The sequence below is a fragment of the Eurosta solidaginis genome, chromosome 4, assembly GCF_040869045.1.
Source record: "Eurosta solidaginis isolate ZX-2024a chromosome 4, ASM4086904v1, whole genome shotgun sequence".
NCBI lineage: Eukaryota > Metazoa > Arthropoda > Insecta > Diptera > Tephritidae > Eurosta > Eurosta solidaginis.
The window spans coordinates 81,420,204-81,439,902 of record NC_090322.1 but is presented as its reverse complement, the minus strand read 5'-3'; the positions used below and the strand labels follow the sequence as shown (position 1 = coordinate 81,439,902).

Sequence of the window (19,699 nt, the reverse complement as noted above, 5' to 3'; positions counted from 1 at the left end):
GAATTTAAAATGTGATAAGCAATGAATTTAAAAACTTAGTGATAGTTTATTTATTTCCAAATACATGGCTAAGGGTAAATTAAGTATTTAAAAAAAAAATAATCGTTAGTATTTTAGAATTTTAAAATTAAAAAAGCAATTGTTAATAAACCATGAGCACTTGGGAATGTCGAGCAAAGTAATTGACAATAAACAAAAATCCAGCATTATCAGTGATTTGCACCAGATGGCGCAACACTGAATAAACATAGTTGGTAAAAAGGAATAGAAGTAGCAAATTTGCCAGTCAAACAAACCACCGCTGTATAGCTAAATGGTTAGCGCAGCATGCCTAAAGCGTACTGATGATGAAGGCTTAGCACCCTTCGAAATGGATCTACCTGCGCAGCTGTGGCAGGTTGTCTGACAAATTTTCTACTTACTATTCCAAAAACAAAATACAATTTTTCAAATTTAGAAAAATTAAAAAATAACAATAATTATCATTAGAAAAAAATTATTGTTCTGGCCTTGAGCTCGATTCGAACCTTGAAAAATTAAAAAAGTTAAAAAAAAAACAATGAATTTAAAATGTGATAAGCAATGAATTTAAAAACTTAGTGGTGGTCTATTTATTTCGAAGGGCTAAGGGTAAATTAAGTATTAAAAAAAATAATCGTTAGTATTTTAGGCAAGTAAGCGAATATATAAACTGAATTATGTGATGAATGTGTGTAAAGATGTATGTAAATTTAAAATGATTGAATTGAGGAATTTAATTTTGTGCTACTTAGACAAATATATTTTGAATTTGATAATTTACTTTTGTTACAAAAAACAAGACTATATATAGACTACTGAGTGGAATACCTCGACTACTAGTTCGAAAACGAATTTCTTTGGAAGATGCCATGCTTCTGAAATAGGGCGCTTTCGAACTGGCAGCCGATGTATTCCACTCAGCAGTCGATATACTAATAAACAAATGCATATACATGAAGTCAGCAAATTTAAATGAATTATATAAATTAATTTAAATTTTTGTCAATCGTGTAACACAGTACCTGTTTTAAGACAGCATACAAAATAGTTAATCTAATAAAGTATACAAGTTTAATTTTATTTCTGTTATAGTATTCAGCGTTGTAACAATGTTACCGGGGCCATTGGGAAACCATTATATTTTGCGATAGGTCGTTTTTGGACCTTAATACCAAAATCCATCAGCTAAAAATTACTACATTAGGAATGGTATTTTCGAATGAAGTTAAAGACAATTGTGGATAGTGGTAGATGTGTTTGTTCAATATTACAGCTTTTGTTTCTAGATGGCGACCGCATCGGAAATTCGCCAGGCCTGCTTTTGAATCCGTAATAGGGGATATCCTACCCTGACGTTAACATTTTCTGTCTCCCTCCATCACACTAATGTCTTCTTACCCTTTTCCATTCTAAGTTTGCCTCTGTTTCTACTCTTGCCCTTACCATCTACGTCTACCTTTAATCTCGACCCCAGTTTAGGCCAATACCTCCGGAGCAGAATAAGATATTGAAATAAAACCATCATTTGTTCATATCTTTCGTTTGAAACCCATATCGTTAAAACAAAACAAAAATCCTTGGTGGAACCTCTGAACAGAGCAAGGGTATATAAACCCTCGCTGTATGGTCTCCGGGGTCCATATTTAGGTAGATATCGCCAGGCCCTGGTTACCCAAAAGTATGAAATATATTTAGCTACGTTCTCGCATACCTACCATATATACATACAAAATTCGGTTCAGTAATTTCTGAAGGAGTTGTTCCAGTAAAACCATGACACAAGATTATTATATATAATAAATACATTTTAATTCTGATTTTCAATCATACATTAATCCAGTAGTTTATATTATTTATGGCATTCAAAAGTTTTTAGTGTAGTAAGGAAGTCTCATGTTGGGACTTTTGTTCTCTAAAACTCCAGGCAGTGGAATCATTGTGTCCTTAGCGATTAGCTTATATTCGATTCCCGGATGAACTTTTCTTCGAGACCCCCTACAAGGGATATTTATTGCTTTCATCATATCTTTGTCGCTTCAACGAACTGGTAGGGGATACACGTATTGAATTATAATTATTGTTACGGTGATGCTGTAATAGAAAAAAAACTTATTAAAATAACAATATGGTAATGACTGGTAGCTTTGACTTTAGGGCACTATTAACTTTGTCGTTTTAAACATCAATTAAAACAAGGAAGGACGGGACATACCTTTCATGGACGGAGCTGAACTAAGGAAGCGAATTTTTAGATAAAAATTAAATTAAAAAGTAGGTAATTTGTGTGAGAATACAAAGTTTCACGTTTATTGTGGTCTGCATGACATAGCTATGAATCACTTATCTGAACAACATATGACGTATACGTAAGTATATGATGAAATTTTAAACTTGTAGCTTTTAAAATGGGGAAGAAATGACGAAAAGCTTCTTATCTGAACCATCGGTTTGTATGGGGCATAGACTATATAACCATCACAGGACGGTGCTCGCGGCACTTGACTTGTCAAAAGCTTTTGACACAGTCAAACACAGCACGCTACTCCAAGACATACATATATATTAGGCTCACACATGTCCCCTTTCTAAACAGATGGACTGCTAATTATCTGAATGGTTAGCAAGCGTCGGTTCAATTTAGGAACGAAATCTCAAAGCTAAGGAAAATTAAAAAGAGGGTTGTTGTTGTTGTAGAGATAAGGTTGCTCCCCAAAGGCTTTGTGGAGTGTTATCGATGTGATGGTCCATTGCCGGATACAGATTCGGTAAGCTCCGGTAACACAGCACCATTAAGGTGGCTAGCCCGATCATCTCGGGAACGATTTATGTGGCCACGTTAAACCATCAGGCCATCCCTCCCTCCCCACCCCTAAGTTCATTGAGGAGCTTGGGGTCGCCAGAGCCTCGTTTGTTAGTGAAACAGGATTCGCCGCGGATAGGTGAGGTTGACAATTGGGTTTGGAGAAGCTACATATTGCGCTGGCAACCTGAAGGGTTGCGCTGTACAGCCCCTTAAATGTGGTATTTTAGTCGCCTCTTACGACAGGCATACCTACCGCGGGTATATTCTGACCCCCTGGGGGTCCCGCTGGGGAGTCCCCCAGTATGGTGTCCAATCCCCGCCTAATTTCATTTCTACATATCAAGGTTCCCTTCGCACCAGAAGGAGTTACAATCATTTCCTATGCCGGCGCCTGCACGATTATGGCAATGGGACCTGTCCCTTCAAAGGATGAATTAGTTTCTGAGGTAAATAGCTATCTCCTCGATATTTCTAGTTTCGATCAGGATCTACATTTTGGTGAGCATGCAGCCGCAATTGTACCGAAAATCCAGAGCCGTAATAAAACGTCAAATCCCTTGCTGGTAGTACTTGGGGAAAATACAAAGAAACGCTCATTACCACATACAAAGCAATTGGCCAGTCGATTGCATGCTATGCGTCCCCTATATGGTCAACAAGCCTAAAAACTACTCACTGGAAGAAGCTACAGGCCTGCTAAAATACTGCTCTCAGAACCGCAACGGGCTGTCTTCTTATGTCCCCAGAACACCATCTACATAATGAGGCGAGAATACTCCCCATTAGAGAGAGAAATGAAATGCTAACCAAGCAAACCCAGAAACCTGGGAATCACAACAGACATCTGATTGATGAGCCTACACCGCCAAGGGGCTTAAGGAGGCATCTCCGTAAGCATTATGAGGAAATACGGCATCTGAGAACGCAGTCGTATGAAGCTAAAAAACACAAGCAGGTCCTCAGTGAAATCCACAAACAGGCGTCGGACCCCTATGACAGGAATTGTCCATTGAATCATGTACTCAAAAAACAATACCCAAAACTAGCAGAGGAGACGCGCGTTACTCTAGCTCAGCTTCGATCTGGGTACTGTAACAGGTTAAACTCTTACCTATCCAGAATCAACCCCGACATACAAAACATATGTCCTGCTTGTAACGTGTCCCCACATGACACCGACCATCTCTTCAAATGTATTGCGGAACCAACGCCTATAACACCCCTCTTATTATAGTCCACCCCTGTTGAAACAGTTTCCTTGGACATTGATGATGATTGATGGATGGGGCGAAGCACAGCTATAACATCAACAGCAGGCGGACAACCCGGAAAGAGAAGCAGCAACTGGGCGGACAGTAGGGGTGAGATCTTGGCGGATCAAATAGAAGAAACGACGTTTTGCACAATAAACGGAGACGCCCCCACACGTATGGTAGGAAGCTGTCACAGTTCGCCGGATATTTCAATCGTGAGCGCAGAACTCGTAAACTGCGTCAACTGGCAGCCGATGGTAACATTGGCATCCGACTACCTGCCTATACTTATTTCGCTCGACGTTCTGCCGACTTGATCGTCACAGAAAAACGCACTTTCATTAACTTTAAAAAAGGAAAGTGGGACGAATAGAAATCCTTTACAGACAACCGCTTTGCTGCCCGCCAAGGGAGCGTGCTTTCCGCAAGGTCATTTCATTCCCGCCGGTAGAATTCCCGAAATTCGGCCCCACTTCCCGGCGGAGGCCGCAAGTTTAGCGAGAAAACGTGGCCTTATAAGACAGTCGATCCCGGCGACCCCCAAATAAGGGATTGTTTATGGATGAACACAAGCGGGCGAAATGGGAGGAGCACCTAAGCGGTTGTAACCTCTCTGCCGGTGTAGGTAAACTTTGGTTCACCTTAAGTCCCTATCGAATCCGTCTAGGCACAATGACAAAGTTTCCATCGCCTTTGGCGATAAAGTGCTGTCGGATGCGAAAAAATGCGCGAGCGCTTTCTGCCGACAATATATAATGCATTCCACGGTCGACAAAGATAGACGGAGGGTCAAAAGACACGCACATAAACATAATCTCAGCGCGTCACCAATTACCATCACCGCCAAAGAGGTTGAGGATGCCATCGGTCAGGCTAAACCATCCAAAGCAGTCGGCAAGGACGGCATGGCCATGCCGGTGCTTAAAAGCCTAGGGAAAGAGGGTTTCAAATATTTAGCACATGTCTTCAGCCTGTCTTTCCACCTTTGTCATACCCGAAAAATGGAAAATGGCCAAGGTGGTCCCGCTACTAAATCCTGGGAAACCAGCTAACATAGGAGAGTCAAATCGCCCGATATCTCTCCTATCGCCAGTAGCCAAGACGCTTGAAGCCATTTTGCTCCCCTACTTCAAAGCAAATTTGCAGCTAGCCTGCCATCAGCATAGCTTCATAAAACTCCATAGCACCACCACCGCGCTAAATGTTGCGGTTTAAATCAAAACCCCCACCATAGAGCAGTACTCGTTGCGCTAGACCTATCAAAAGCTTTTGATAAGGTCAACCATGGCACGTTACTGCAAGACCTGGAAGGGTCTACTATTCCCCTATGACTTAAAAGGTGGACCGTAAATTATCTGGGTGTTCGGCAGGCATCGGTGCAATTTAAAAATTAAACATCTAAACCAAGAAGAATTAAACAGGGGGTGCCTCAGGGTGGTGTCCTGTCCCTACTTTTGTTTAATTTCTACATTTCTAAGCTACCTTCGCCACCAGAAGGAGTTACTATCGTTTCCTACGCCGATGACTGTACAATAATGGCCACCGGCCCAGGGCAACAGATCGATGAGCTTTGCAACACAATAAACGGCTACCTCCCTGATCTCTCCAGTTTTTCGCCTCGCGAAACCTGGGCATCCCAACAGACATCTGATTGATTAGCCAACACCGCCTAGAGACTTAAGGAGTAATCTCCGTAAGGACTTTGGGGAAATACGGCACCTGAAAACTCAGCCGTATGAAACAAAAAAACACAAGCAGGTCCTTGGTGAGCTCCACAAACAGGCGTCGGACCTTTATGCCAGGAATTTCCCGGTGAATCCAATAATCAAAGAACAGTACCCAAAACTTGCGGAAGAGGAACGCATACTCCCCAGGGAAACTCGAGTCACTCCGGTTGAACTTCATTCTGGAAACTGTAACAGGCTAAACTCTCCCTATCCAGAATCAACCCAGACATACAAAATGTATGCCCCGCTTGCAATGAGACCCCACATCACACCAACCATCTCTTTAATTGTAATGTGGAACCAACGCCTCTAACACCCCTCTCATTATGGTCCACCCCTGTTGAAACAGCAAGTTTCCTTGGACTTCCGTTAAAGGATATTGATGACAATTTGTGATCGGTCACAACTAATACTTTTTATTACTTTTTACTTTTTATTACTTAATATATATATATGTATATCATACACGTCTGTGAATTGAAAATGAATTTGTGATATTTAAAATTTATTGTGAAATCAAAAAATATGTAAACATATTAATAATAAATATCAATCTATCTATCTATCTATCTATTGGATAGGGCGAAGCACTGCTACAACAACAGCAACAGAGGCAGCAACTGCATCACCCATCGATCCCAAGCCGTTCCTGCCAGTTGGCTTACAGGGGCATTTATTAGTAGAAGGGAGGGAGAAGAGAGAAGAACACTGGAGCAATACGCCAGGTTTCAGAAAATCTAAGACCCTGTTTGGAGGTTATAGCACAAGTCGCTACAGGGCAATAATAGACCTGTCGCAAGATAACCTAAGAATCCCAAGAGCTGTCCTTACAGGGCATTATAGACTGAACAGCCGTATGCAGAATCTGGGCATACTGTCGAATAGCACATGCCGATTTTGTGATCAATCAGCAAACGGCCATATCCTCCAAGAATGCGATGCAATCTCAAGACGTAGGGGTAAGTTAATGGGCTCACCATGGCCAGAGCATTCCCACATTTAATCCATCACGCCAAGAACACTGCAAGGGTCCATCAAGGAAGTCGACAAGGATCAGGTGCTGTGAAGGAGATGTGCAAGTCACTTTGCAATCCTCAATAAATTATCTATCTATCTACGTTCCGGTAACAAGAACCATTGAGGTACTAGCCCGATCATCTCGGTAACTTTGATATGACTACAATAAATCTTCTAGGGTTTGAATATTAATAATGACCGCAATGCGAAAGTCTGCTAAAATTTACCATTCTCCATGGAATGCACGATATATAACTTTCCACGTTGTGAATCAGTAACGAAAAAACCAAAATTTACTAAAATTTTAACTGGCTGTGGGTAATAAGGTGATGATGTCCTCTCTTAACGCAATGTAATGACAATGGCGACGCAGGGAAAATGACAAAAATCTTGTAAATCTACTGATCATAATTAATTAATTCCGCCCTTTCTATGCAGTTCTATGCATGCATACATATGTATTTTAATCTCCAAACGCTAATTAAAGAAATGAATTGGTATTTACATGAACTTCGAACTCTTTGGTATTTGCTTTCTTCAGTTGATTATCATCCAAAGCATGACAAATTATCACTAACAAATTCATACATGTTGTTTATATATTTAAAATAGTAGGCAATTTACTTACCCTTTCTGGTGTGATGATTCCTGGACAATCGGGTCTGACTAGACGCGATTTATTTTGCCTTAAGACAGCGTGTTTAACGCGAACCATATAATGTTAGGGCACACCTTTGGTGAGGCAAACAATCAAAGAAATGTCTGCTTCTAATGCTTCTAGGATAGCAGCAGCCGCTCCCGGTGGCGGCACATAAATAACAGTTGCATGCGAATCAGTTGCCTTTTTTGCTTCGGCTACCTATTCAATTTTAATTCACATTACATTATCTACAATTCAATTTTAATCAATACAAATATAAATTACTGAAGCAAATATTGGCAAACCAAGATGTAGTTGCACCCTTTTTTGGGGAAATACATCCAACCAGTTTGGTACCGTATTCCAAAGCAATTTGGTTGTAGAAAGTACCTTGTTTACAAGTAAATCCTTGGCAAATGAAACGTAAATCTGCACTTAATTGTAGGATTCCTCTTATTTTGGCATATTTAGAGCTGAATCGCACCCCGGCAGAGATGTTATCTATTAAATTAATATAACACTTTTTTTATTATTTAAAAATGCATATACGTATGAATGAAAAGCAGGAAATAAAAATGTTGTTGTTGTTGTACCGATGACACTCCCCGTTATGGACTTTGTTGGTCCTTTGCCGGATGCAGATCGGGTACGTTCCGGGAACAAGCACCATTAAAGTACTAGCCCGACCATCTCGGGAGCGATTTAGTATGACCACATGAAACCTTCTAGGCCATCCCGTTGATTCTATATAACTTAATATTATTTTGGGCGAAAGCCGCTAACGCAGAAAGGTGTTCTGTCATTTAGAAGTGCCTAAACAAAGCAGAAGAATTGTTTCCTTTTTACACACCAGGTTAAGCGAGAGCTTGTAAGAATTTTATTAACATCTCAGTAATTATATTTTTTCTGCGTTTTAATGTTTTCCGGAATAATTAATGAACTGTCATAAATACAGTTCTGCCAAGTTTTTGTGGCATTTTGACAATTGCGGGGCAGTGCTGCCAAATGTTTTATATGGCTATGCGCAACTGTCGATGGCCGTTTTTTTTACCCGTAAACGTATATACGCGTGTTAAAAAACACGGCTAATAATAAGAACATGTATTTAATATGAATTTAGTATGAAGATTTGTATTCGTAATTTAATTATCAGCGTTAACGGAGAAAATATTGACAGTTTTGAAAATAAATGCAAAGTATAATAGATTATCAGGAACAACAACTGCTTGTGATGCTTTCAGCAACACAACATCCCGTCTTAATAAGTTGATTGTACCATGATTGTTACTAGGGGGACTCATGTAACCGTACAAATACCTTATAAACCGTGTAAACGTATAAATTTATCTAGTGCGTAAACGAGCTGTCAAATTTTGTATGAAAAATCATTTACACAATTTGTATAAACTTACGCGCACATTTCATTGTGTAAACGCGGTAAACTCAAAGGAATGCAACCTTGCAGACATTAAAGCAGGCATTTTCATCAGAAATCTCCAACATCAGCAAGTAAATGCGTTTTAGTTTTGATTTTTCACTTAATCTTGGCATTTTTTAATTTGTATAACAATCAAAAAAATTTTGTTCGGCAATAATACAGCTGATAAACAATCAAGTTTATCAAGAGTATTACTAGGTGCGTTCATATAACAGCGTGTGTAAATGGATATAATTTTACACCTTATAAGTTTATATGAGTTTATGAGTCCCCCTACTGTAGAGATAATCCAACCATATAGTTGAATAGTTGAATCATGACTGGTATATAAGGGGTCTGGCAAAGTTGACATAGTTATAACGCCATAGTCATAACCATATTTTTACTTATCCATATCAATTGGCATCCGTTATTGATGCCTTAACCAAAAAATGAAAATGAAATTTTCATAAAAATGAAGAAAACGCAAAAAATTACAAACATATACCACAAAAAATAAGTCTCTTAGTCAAAACGTATCCAAAACAATAAATAAAATATACGAAAAGTTAGTAAATTCTCCAACTGACATATTTTTAGGTTATGGATATGGTGAAAAACCCAATAACCAATTGGTTGGCTATGGTATGGTTATGGCTAGGGCGTTATGGTATGGCACCATTTTTTTTTTCTGATTTTGATTATATTATTATTTCAGTACATACGTTTATTTAAAGTTACATTTTAGTAATTTCATTTGGACTAATTAAATTCTTTAATCTTGTGTGCAGAGAATAAAAAAAATGTCTACTATTCCGCAAATTTGTTTAGTTTTCTCCATCATGTTATTATAAAATGAAATCTTAATGGATTACACCAATTCAATCTGAAAATTTAAAATGCACACATTGGTGTATGTTTGTAGTTCACATTTTTAGTTTACATTTGTAGTTATAACATCTTGATTTTGGTTTATTTTCAAGATGGCTGATTCAACTATTTACGTTGCATTGTACTAACATGTGTTTTGTTACGGCCACTAACAATAGCGTCGCCAAGTTCAGGGAAGTTTTCCTTAAGAAATTGCCGCTTATCAATACCTGTTTACATACAGTACATACTTCTAATTTATGTGCTTGTTTTCGTTCATTTGGTGGAAGTTTGTTCAGTTGTTGTGAGTGCACCAAATATAATTCCTAGTGAATGATACAAAACGTAAGTATATTATTTGAGTACTTAAAAAAATAAGCCAATTATCCTTACTTACTGTTAATTAATGCTGGCAAAAGCGCTAATAATTTAGGAAAAATGTAATCAAAATGATCTTTAAGCGCTGCTTGGCAATGCTCATAGTGTCACTTGGCAACCCTAAAATACAATTGACACTTCGCAATCCTTAAGCTGGAGACATTGGTGCTTTATCGGTAACCGTATCGGTAACCTGATAACAGCTGATTCGACCAACCTTATGAGAATCAATGCAATCGATAATTGGTGCCGCTAAGGTCGTAACCGTATCGTAGCTAACCATTGGGTTTTGGTTTACCGTCGTAACGATAAACAGCTGATTACGTTAGGGATACGGATACAGCGATACCATATACGGCACCAATGACTTCGGCTTTACTCTTCAGTGAGTGTTATTCGGAGATTCAACGAGGCAACGTGAAAAATCAGCCAAATCAATTAACAATAAAACTTAATATTTTTTATTAAACTTTTTAACATTCAATACATATAATTAAACATATTAATTAGTATAAACCGTGTCTATGTATTCATTTTACATATCTCGGAAGACCCTGTCGTAAGTATCGCCATCCCTTGATAGGTCAGAAGTGAGAAGTGAACAAGAAAAACGTGCACAGTGAAAAGTTGCCGGTAAAAATTGTGAAAAAACGATATATAACTAAAATACAACGCAATAAATAGTGAAAAGTGCATTTTAGTTCGTCACATATTAAGCAAATGTGAAAAAGCAACATACAATTTGTAAAAATCGTTCAACAACTACAAGTGCATAAATTTGAGACTCCGCTGCATTCGCGAAAATTTGAGACACCTCTGCTATCGTTTGCTGCTAACGACGCGTCGCAGTCAGCAGAGAAACTTCGTTCAAGTCGAATCGGTAAATGTATGTATACGCTTGCAAATTGTCGGTTGAACTTTGAAAACATATCGCTTTCGTTAATAAGCTTTCGTGAGTTTTAAATTTGCCAACAGTAGATTTCGATACATACCGTCAGGTGTCGCATATCTAATTAGATCGAACGAAACAAAGTAGTTTTCGCTCCATACCGTCAGATGTGGCATATCTAATTTGATCAAGCGAAACAGAAGAATCAAAACAAAATGTCAGAGCTACAGAAATTGACATTCGCGGAACTTAAGAAAAAATTTAAACAAGTAGGTCTTCCGAGTATTGGAAAAAAATTCGATTTAGTAGAAAGATTAGAAGAAAATCTAATAGAAAACCAATTTGAAAGTGCAAGTGATAATAATCATTTACTCGAACGCATATCTGAGTTAGAAAGCACAATTCGACACTTAGCAATGCAAAATAATAATGCTACAAGTACTCGAAATGATTTTACGTCGTGTTGTATTTCGTCGCCTGTAACAACAAGAACAACGCATTCGTACTTTCCGATAATGTGTACAACAAATAACTATATTCCACCAGTGCAAACACAACCAGTGCAAGCATGGTCGGATACGCGTCCAGCTGATGTGGACAATGTAATCGGTGATGTGCACAATCCGCGGAATCAGAGAATTCCAAACTCGAATGTTAATTATTATAATGTGCCATTCGCGCACTTACAACTGTCGCAGCAAATAATTTCGCCTGTGAATAATTACAATCCGGTATATAAAATACGTGACATTATAGATTTGTTACCCTCGTTTAATCCGATATCCGAATCATCGCTTAACGCAACGCAATTTGTGAAAAGAGTCGAAATGCTCAAAAGCGCTTACCATTGGGAAGAAAGTATGCTATTGTGCGCGGTACAGCAGAAAATGCAAGGACCAGCAAAGTTATGTGTTGATTTCCTTCCGAAAATTTTCGTGTCGTGGTCGCAATTCGTTTCGCGTTTCAGAAACGATTTTCCGCATTCTGAAAATACCGCTGAAGTGCATATTAAGCTATCTCGACTAAAACGTTCGCAAAATGAAATTCCGGAGTACTACTATAAAATGTATTCGCTTGGTATGAAAGGTGGGCTGACGGAAGATGCTATCGCCTTACATATCATAAACGGTATTAACGATATTGACTTACGCAGAAGAATTTCGAATAGTTATGTGCGCTGTAACGACTTACTACGCAACGTTTCCAACTATAGTGTGTTTAATGAAATAAAACCCGTTACTCAGTATAAACCAAAAATTTATCCGCAAAGCAATACGGAAATCCGTGAAACGAAAACGCTAGAAAATGTAAAGTGCTTTAATTGCTTAAAATTCGGTCACTACTCAATAAAGTGTCCCGAACCTCAGCAGAAGCAACGATGTGAAAATTGTTCGCATACAAATCACAAAACCGAAAACTGTCCGAATAAAACCAAACAAGATATACGTGCGATCGATAAAAATCTCGAAAACGAATCTGTCTACGCAAAAGGTATAACAAAACGAATTAAAGTGAATGGAATCGGTACAAATGCTTGTCGACCCTGGTAGTACCAGCACACACTTTCTCTGAGTGATTTTGTCCATTTGGCCAATTCTGGGAAAATTCATAGTGGTGGTTTGCTTTTACCGGCGCTCCACCGCCCAATGAAGGAAAATCTTGCGCTGTTAATTTTGGCGCATTTGCTTGATCTGCAGCTTTTCTATTTTTGGCTTCAAGTTATTCTTTTTGTACGGTTTGCAACTTTTGTAAACTGCTTTGATTTGCTACCGACACAAGCGTGCGTGTTTAGCAGCTATATTTGTCAAGGGAATATGTACACCAGATGGCAGCATATCTTCATCTACTGGTGTACGTGGTGTTGCACTCTTTTTTGCAGCCGCTCTTGAGCAGCCGCTCCCCTATTTTGATATGCATTACTTGATGTTGGTTGCTTAGATACATGAAGTACCATACCGGGTGAGGCAGCGTTTGCCCTGTGCTATTCCCGTTGCGCGTTGTGCGAATGATAGCGCCTGTTGAAACAGCTGGAGCTTTACGCAACACCGCGGTGATATAGGCGGTGCTGACTGTTCGTTTTGTGCGCGATTAATACCAACTTCTAAATGAAAAGGAAAATAATTTATTTTGCAAGCTTTTATTCAATAATTACTTACCTCCGTCATTGCCGCCTAGTGCGGGAAAGTTTTCTTATTTCCGTGTAAAAAGAAATTCTTTTGTATTAATTAGTAAAATGTCTGAAAACAACCGCGAAATATTAAATTTTCACAACAGAAGTAAATAAACAAAAAACGTAAACATAAACAAAGTTTGACATTTTATAACCAGCTTCGAATGAAAAAACATGTAAAATGCAACTCTGGTGCTTTTGCCTCGTTATTGTACCATGATGCTGCCACTATTGGTGCTGACAACGGCAAAACTTTTAACCCCTGCAATTTGAGCTCTGCTCTGTTGGTTAATGGCCCCTATTATGAGACAAATTCGATCTTCGACTGTGGTCGAAAGAGCTGATCGAAAGAATTTTCTTTCGGTATTATGACACGCATTCGATCAAGACTAGTGCCATTGTTCGATAATTCGATAAATTCAGCCGTTCAGAAAAGCACATTCCCATGATTTGCCAAATAAAATGAAAGCAAAATTATTTATTATGAAGAAAGGAGCTTAAGTACTGGAACTAGCCAGAAGTATAAAACCTTGAAATGAATTTTTATGCATAATTGTAGCTTTCTAAACATTGTAACTTTCTAAACATGTTGTTACAGGTGTTAAAACTGAACTTCATAATGACCATAGAAGCGTTCATGGACTTACTATCCAGTAAAGATGAATGCCTGCAACAATGCACAATAGCCAAGTCTATTCCAACCAATTTGAAATTGGCAATAATTCTCAGATTTTGCGCTAGGGATTCTCTCAACTGATCCTATGTGCAAGTTCGTTTTGTTATAAACGGATTTTGTGCAATTTTTGAAACCAGTCTTCCAAACAGTTGTTTTGTATTCACGACCTTGGACCTATATGTAGCGTTCTTAAATTATATTGAATCAATTATTTTTATTTAATTTTGTTATTATGTTACTTTGAACATTGTAATTTTAATATGTTTTACAATATTTTAATTTTCAATATTGAATTTTCTATTTTCAAAAATTTTCATTATTCAGTGTTGCATCATGAAAATATTACATTTTCTTTTAAATAATTTTTGTATGGATATTAAATTTAATAAAAATAAAGTATTATATAAGATTAATACAAATAGCTTGAATTACTATTAGGTAGCAAAAAAGTTTCTTCTAATTCGATACAGCGTCGACAACAAATTTCTATTCGCTTCAAAATTAGGTACCCAACGAAAATTTCGAGAGATATTAGATGTCATAATACGAATTTCAAATTCGATTTTCAATCTTCGATAGCCAGCGAAGATCGAAGATCGAAAAATGCTCATAATAGTTGCCAACGTGTTCAGCAAGAAAACGATGAAAGCATCGCCATTCAATATACATACATATTGTGACGAATATTAGTATCATTAAGCGATACTACCATCACTAAGCCGATACTAAGCAGTATGTACGTAAACAAATCAATCATCATCTACACACATGCATACAAGGCAACGGAGAGATACTCATAAACACATGTAATTATAAGCCGAAGTAGTACTCACATATACACACGCATATGCCTATACAAGAGACTATAAACTACAAATACGCACGCATATGCCTATGCGAGAGGCTCTAAAATACGAATACACACGCATATAGCTGGTAACCAAGTAGAAGATTCTAGAAGAAGAAACGTCTAGACATTTATAGAAATATGCGGACAAGGTAACAGAGAGTATAAAAGCAGAGAAAGCTGAATAGTCAATAATCAGTTTGATTTAAGCACGCTATTGGTTGTGAAGTATAAGTGTTATTGTGAAGTACCCTCAAAGTAGTATAATAAATACCGTTTTGTATTATTGAATATTTCAGTTATTTATTCAACAGTTTAGCGATTCCAACGTTAGAAGAAGGTGGTAAAAGCGGAATTTCCCTAAATTCGTTACAATTGTCAGAAGAGGAATTGTTGAATAAATTCCAGAGTTACAGAGTACAACAAGGGCATGGCGAACTTAAGTGAACTAAGGATGCAGCAGCTCAAAATTTGATTGAATACAACTGGCAACAAATCCGAGCTACAATCACGACTACGGGAAGCTATGGAATCTGAAGGAATCGACGTGGATGAACACACTTTTAACCCTGATTTGGAAGAGTCGGCGACTAAAATGGAGGAAAACATGGAGACTCCGAATCTATTGGCAAGTGTGGATACTAACGCGATACTAGCAGAGCTGAAGCAAATGTCACAAATATCAACCGATATGTCAACACAGCTCGAAGTACAGGAGACACGTTTAACATCCAAGACGGAAGAACAAAAGACAAATATAACATCTCAACTGGAGGAACAGAAGACATATATGGTAACTCAACTGGAATCGCCGGAGACTCGTATAACAAGCAAGATGGAAATACAACTGAAAGAACAGGAGATACGCCTAACAGTACAACTCGAGGCACAAGAGGCGCGTATATCATTAAAACTCGAAACGCGAATGGACGAGAAAATAATGAAGTTTGACGAAAAATCGAGGCCGAGGTGGATGCTTTAAGAGGACGTATCCAGTTGATGCATCTTAATCGCACGGCTGCTTCAGCGAGCAATCCGAAGGTAAAAACTCTATCTTTTGACGGCTCTGTTCCTTTCCAGGTATTTAAGCTCCAGTTTGATAAGACCGCAACAGTGAAGAAGTGGAATGCTGAAGATAAAGTTGCTGGACTATTCGTGGCATTGAAAGGACCTGCTGCTGAAATACTACATACGATTCCCGAGGGAGAGCGGAACAACTACGAAACTTTGATGGGTGCTCTAGAGAGGCGATACGGAAGCGAACACAGGAAGCAGTTATACCAAATAGAGTTGCAAAACCGCTACCAAAAAGCTAATGAGACATTCCAGGAGTTTGCGTCAGATGCCGAAGGGCTTGCACATTTGGCGAATGCCTACGCACCCGTGCAATAGACCGATAGGGTAAAAATGCAGAGCTTTATAAATGGCATACGGGACGTCGACACGGAGCGAGCTACATACGCAAACCCAAGCCAACATTCGCAGAAACGGTGTCACATGCATTGACTCAGGAATCTGCATCACTATTGAGTAAACCAGCATACAAAGCTCATCGTGTGGACATGGAAAAGCCAGATTGGGTAGACACAATTTTGGAAGCACTGAAGGGATCCGAACAGAAAAATGCCGGAGTTATGAAATGTTTCAAGTGCGGCAACCCAGGTTACATTGCACGTCATTGCTGCACCGGTTCCAATAGTTCCAACAATGTGGGTTGCCGTAAACGGAGAGCTGAAGGAAATGAGCAAATCTCCAAGTCCACTTAATGGTTAAACTAAAGCGAGTCAGCCGCAACGGCGCCAGCTGGCTCCCTCAATTGAATGCCCCATAATCTCTATCTCGCAATTTGGAAGAAGGTCAAACCAAAGACGCTAAATAAATAAGAGCTACCAGTCTGCTACGAGTGGGGAATAACTCGCTGGAAATCATAAAAATTGATGTCTAATGTTTTCTGTGAGGGACATATTTAATTGTCTCGCATTTATCCATGCCGTGTAGGTACCTTATGCAAATGTTATTTTTATAAACAAAGTTTGACATTTTATAACCAGCTTCGAATGAAAAAACATGTAAAATGCAACTCTGGTGCTTTTGCGTGGTTATTGTACCATGATGCTGCCACTATTGGTGCTGACAACGGCAAAACTTTTAACCCCTGCAATTTGAGCTCATCTCCAAGTCCACTTAATGGTTAAACTAAAGCGAGTCAGCCGCAACGGCGCCAGAGTGGGGAATAACTCGCTGGAAATCATAAAAATTGATGTCTAATGTTTTATGTGAGGGACATATTTAATTGCCTCGCATTTATCCATGCCGTGTAGGTACCTTATGCAAATGTTATTTTTGGAAAGAGGATTAATTAATTAATTAAACAAAGTTGGAAAAATAAACAAAAATACCCCACGAAATGTATAGAAGACATTATGCAAACCTAACGAATAACATTACGCAAAACAACGTCTCTTATTATATTTATAATCTTTGGTCAAACAATCTTACTGTCGGAGGACATGTGGATGGAAAGGAACATTTAATGACTGTAGATACGGCTGCATCTCATTACATCATTTGAGCGGATTTAGCCAACAAGAAGATAAGACCATTGCATGGAGCAAGATTGCGTACAGCCACTGGAGAAGACACCACGGTTCTAGGGGAAGTAACATGTGAAGTCGCAAATGGGAACGTCACGGTGGTACACAATTTTATATTGGCAGAGATTGTTGATGAAATCATAATTGGAGTGGACTTCTTAATCGACCAAAGTATCAAGATCGATATGCAAAGCAAGAAAATGCGATATAAGAACATGGATATGCCACTTAATTTCGGCTACGAGAGAGGCTACAGCAGTAAACGAATGATGATAGAAAAGAGTCAGCAAATACCACCAAAATCAGAAGCAGTAATCTGGGCAAAGTTTGATGGAGATTGTGGGACAAACAAATTGTGGGTTGTCGAAGCAGCAAACAAATCACCACCGAATGTACTTGTAGGAAAAACCCTGGCTTTGACAAAACAAGATGGAAGTATTCCGGTAAGAGTACTCAATGAGTTCAAGTCACCACTCAAGCTGATAAAAGGAGCTATATTGGGAATATGTCAAGAAGCTGAAATAGTAATTAAGTGTGAACAGCTCCAGGAAAACGTTTCCGCTAGCAAGATTAATCTTTCAAAAGAACTCACGGCATGGACGGAGCGCTAGAGGTAGACTATCAGAGTAAGGCAAAACAGCTGATCGTAAAGTACGCAAACATATTTGACCAAGATGGCTCCAAACCAGGCCGCACCAACGTTTTGAAACATCAAATTGACACTGGAGATGCGAGGCCGATCCGTCAAGCTCCGCGTAGTGTTCCACTGGCGGAGCGGGAAGTGGTGAGTCAAATCATACAAGAAAGGGGCGACGGCGGCATAATCGAACCATCAGCTAGTCCATGGAGCTCACCGGTGGTACTTCTGAAGAAAAAGGATGGAAAAATGAGCTCTTGCGTGGACTACCGGAAGTTGAATGACGTTACGAAAAAGGATAGCTACCCATTGCCAAGAGTTGATGACACTCTGGACTCGTTATCTGGTACCAAATGGTTTTCCACAATGGACTTAAAAGTGGCTACTGGCAAGTGGAGGTGAAGGAGGAAGACAAGGAGAAAACAGCCTTCAGTGTCGGAGATGGTCTTTGGCAGTTTACGGTAATGCTCTTTGGACCATGTAATGCACCAGCTACTTTTGAGATACTCACGGATGAGGTACTGAAAGGAATACTTTGGAAAACATGCTTAGTGTACCTAGACGACATCATCGTATTGGGAAAAACTTTGAAAAACATCTTAAGAACTTAGAGGAAGTTTTCCAGAGAATAGCTGGCGCTGGTCTGAAACTAAATCCCAAAAAGTGTTCGCTGTTTAAAAAGAAAGTAAGTTATTTGGGTCACAAGCTAAGTACAGAGGGCATCTGCACTGCGAATGACAAGATAGAGGCTGTAAAGGATTGGCCAAGACCACAGAACCTACATGAGTTGAGAAATTTCCTTGGGCTGTGCACATATTACCGCCGATTTGTATCAAATTTTGCCAGCGTAGCCCGTAGTCTCCACGAACTAACAAGAAAAAATAAAGCTTTTGAATGGAAGAAGGAGCAAAAAGTGGCTTTCCAAACATTGAAAGAGCGTTTGTGCACTCTCCCAATGTTGGCATATCCGATTCCAGGAGCAACATATATTCTAGATACAGATGCGAGTGGATATGCTATAGGAGGCGTTTTGTCACAACTGGTCGATGGAAAGGAGAAGGTAGTTGCCTATTACAACCGATCAATCGGAAAAGCAGAGAGGAACTATTGTGTTACGCGGAGAGAGCTGTTGGCATTGGTAGAGTGCATTAAACATTTTCACAAGTACTTCTATGGGCAGCGATTCCGCGTCAAGACAGATCACGCAGCGTTGAAATAGCGCTGACGGTCAATTGGCACGGTGGATCGATCGACTCTAAAGCTGTTACTTTTCCATTGAGCATCGAAAAGTTAGGACCCGTTGGAATGCTGATGCAATGTCACGAAGACCATGTAGTTTGGAATGCAAACAGTGTTCAAAAGCTGAAGCTAAAGAGGACATTATAGTGTCCGGATAATGACTATAACGTGTACGGATGAATGGGATAAGGAACAACTAAGGAAGTGTTAGCTAGAAGATACAGATCTGCCACATGTTATGCATGTTAGTAGGCTCGAACGAAACGAAAGACCAAAAAGAGTGAAGATGTCAGCAGAGAGTCCCTTTGCGAAGTCATATCGGGCACAGTGGAACAGTTTAAAATTAATATCCGTTTGCTTCCATCGAGTATGGGAGAGTGAGGACGGTCAATGAAAGAAGAAACTTATAGTTGTTCCCAGGAAAAGGATTCTTGACGTGCTCAGCGAGCTGCATAATGGTCCAAGCGGACGTCATCTTGGAATCACGAAGACGCTCGAGAAAATTAAGCAGATATTCTATT

General features: G+C 39.2%; 1 protein-coding gene across 1 annotated transcript in view; it reads right to left on the bottom strand.

The window, feature by feature from the left end:
• Positions 1 to 1,893: 1,893 nt before the first annotated feature.
• Socs16D (Suppressor of Cytokine Signaling at 16D) overlaps positions 1,894 to 19,699 on the bottom strand; it is a 687,555-nt gene continuing 669,749 nt past the window's right edge. The window contains exon 10 of the mRNA XM_067782190.1: positions 1,894 to 2,112. Within this exon, the coding sequence (XP_067638291.1) occupies positions 2,017 to 2,112 (96 nt within the window). The 3' untranslated portion in view covers positions 1,894 to 2,016. The remainder of the gene's footprint in view (positions 2,113 to 19,699) is intronic.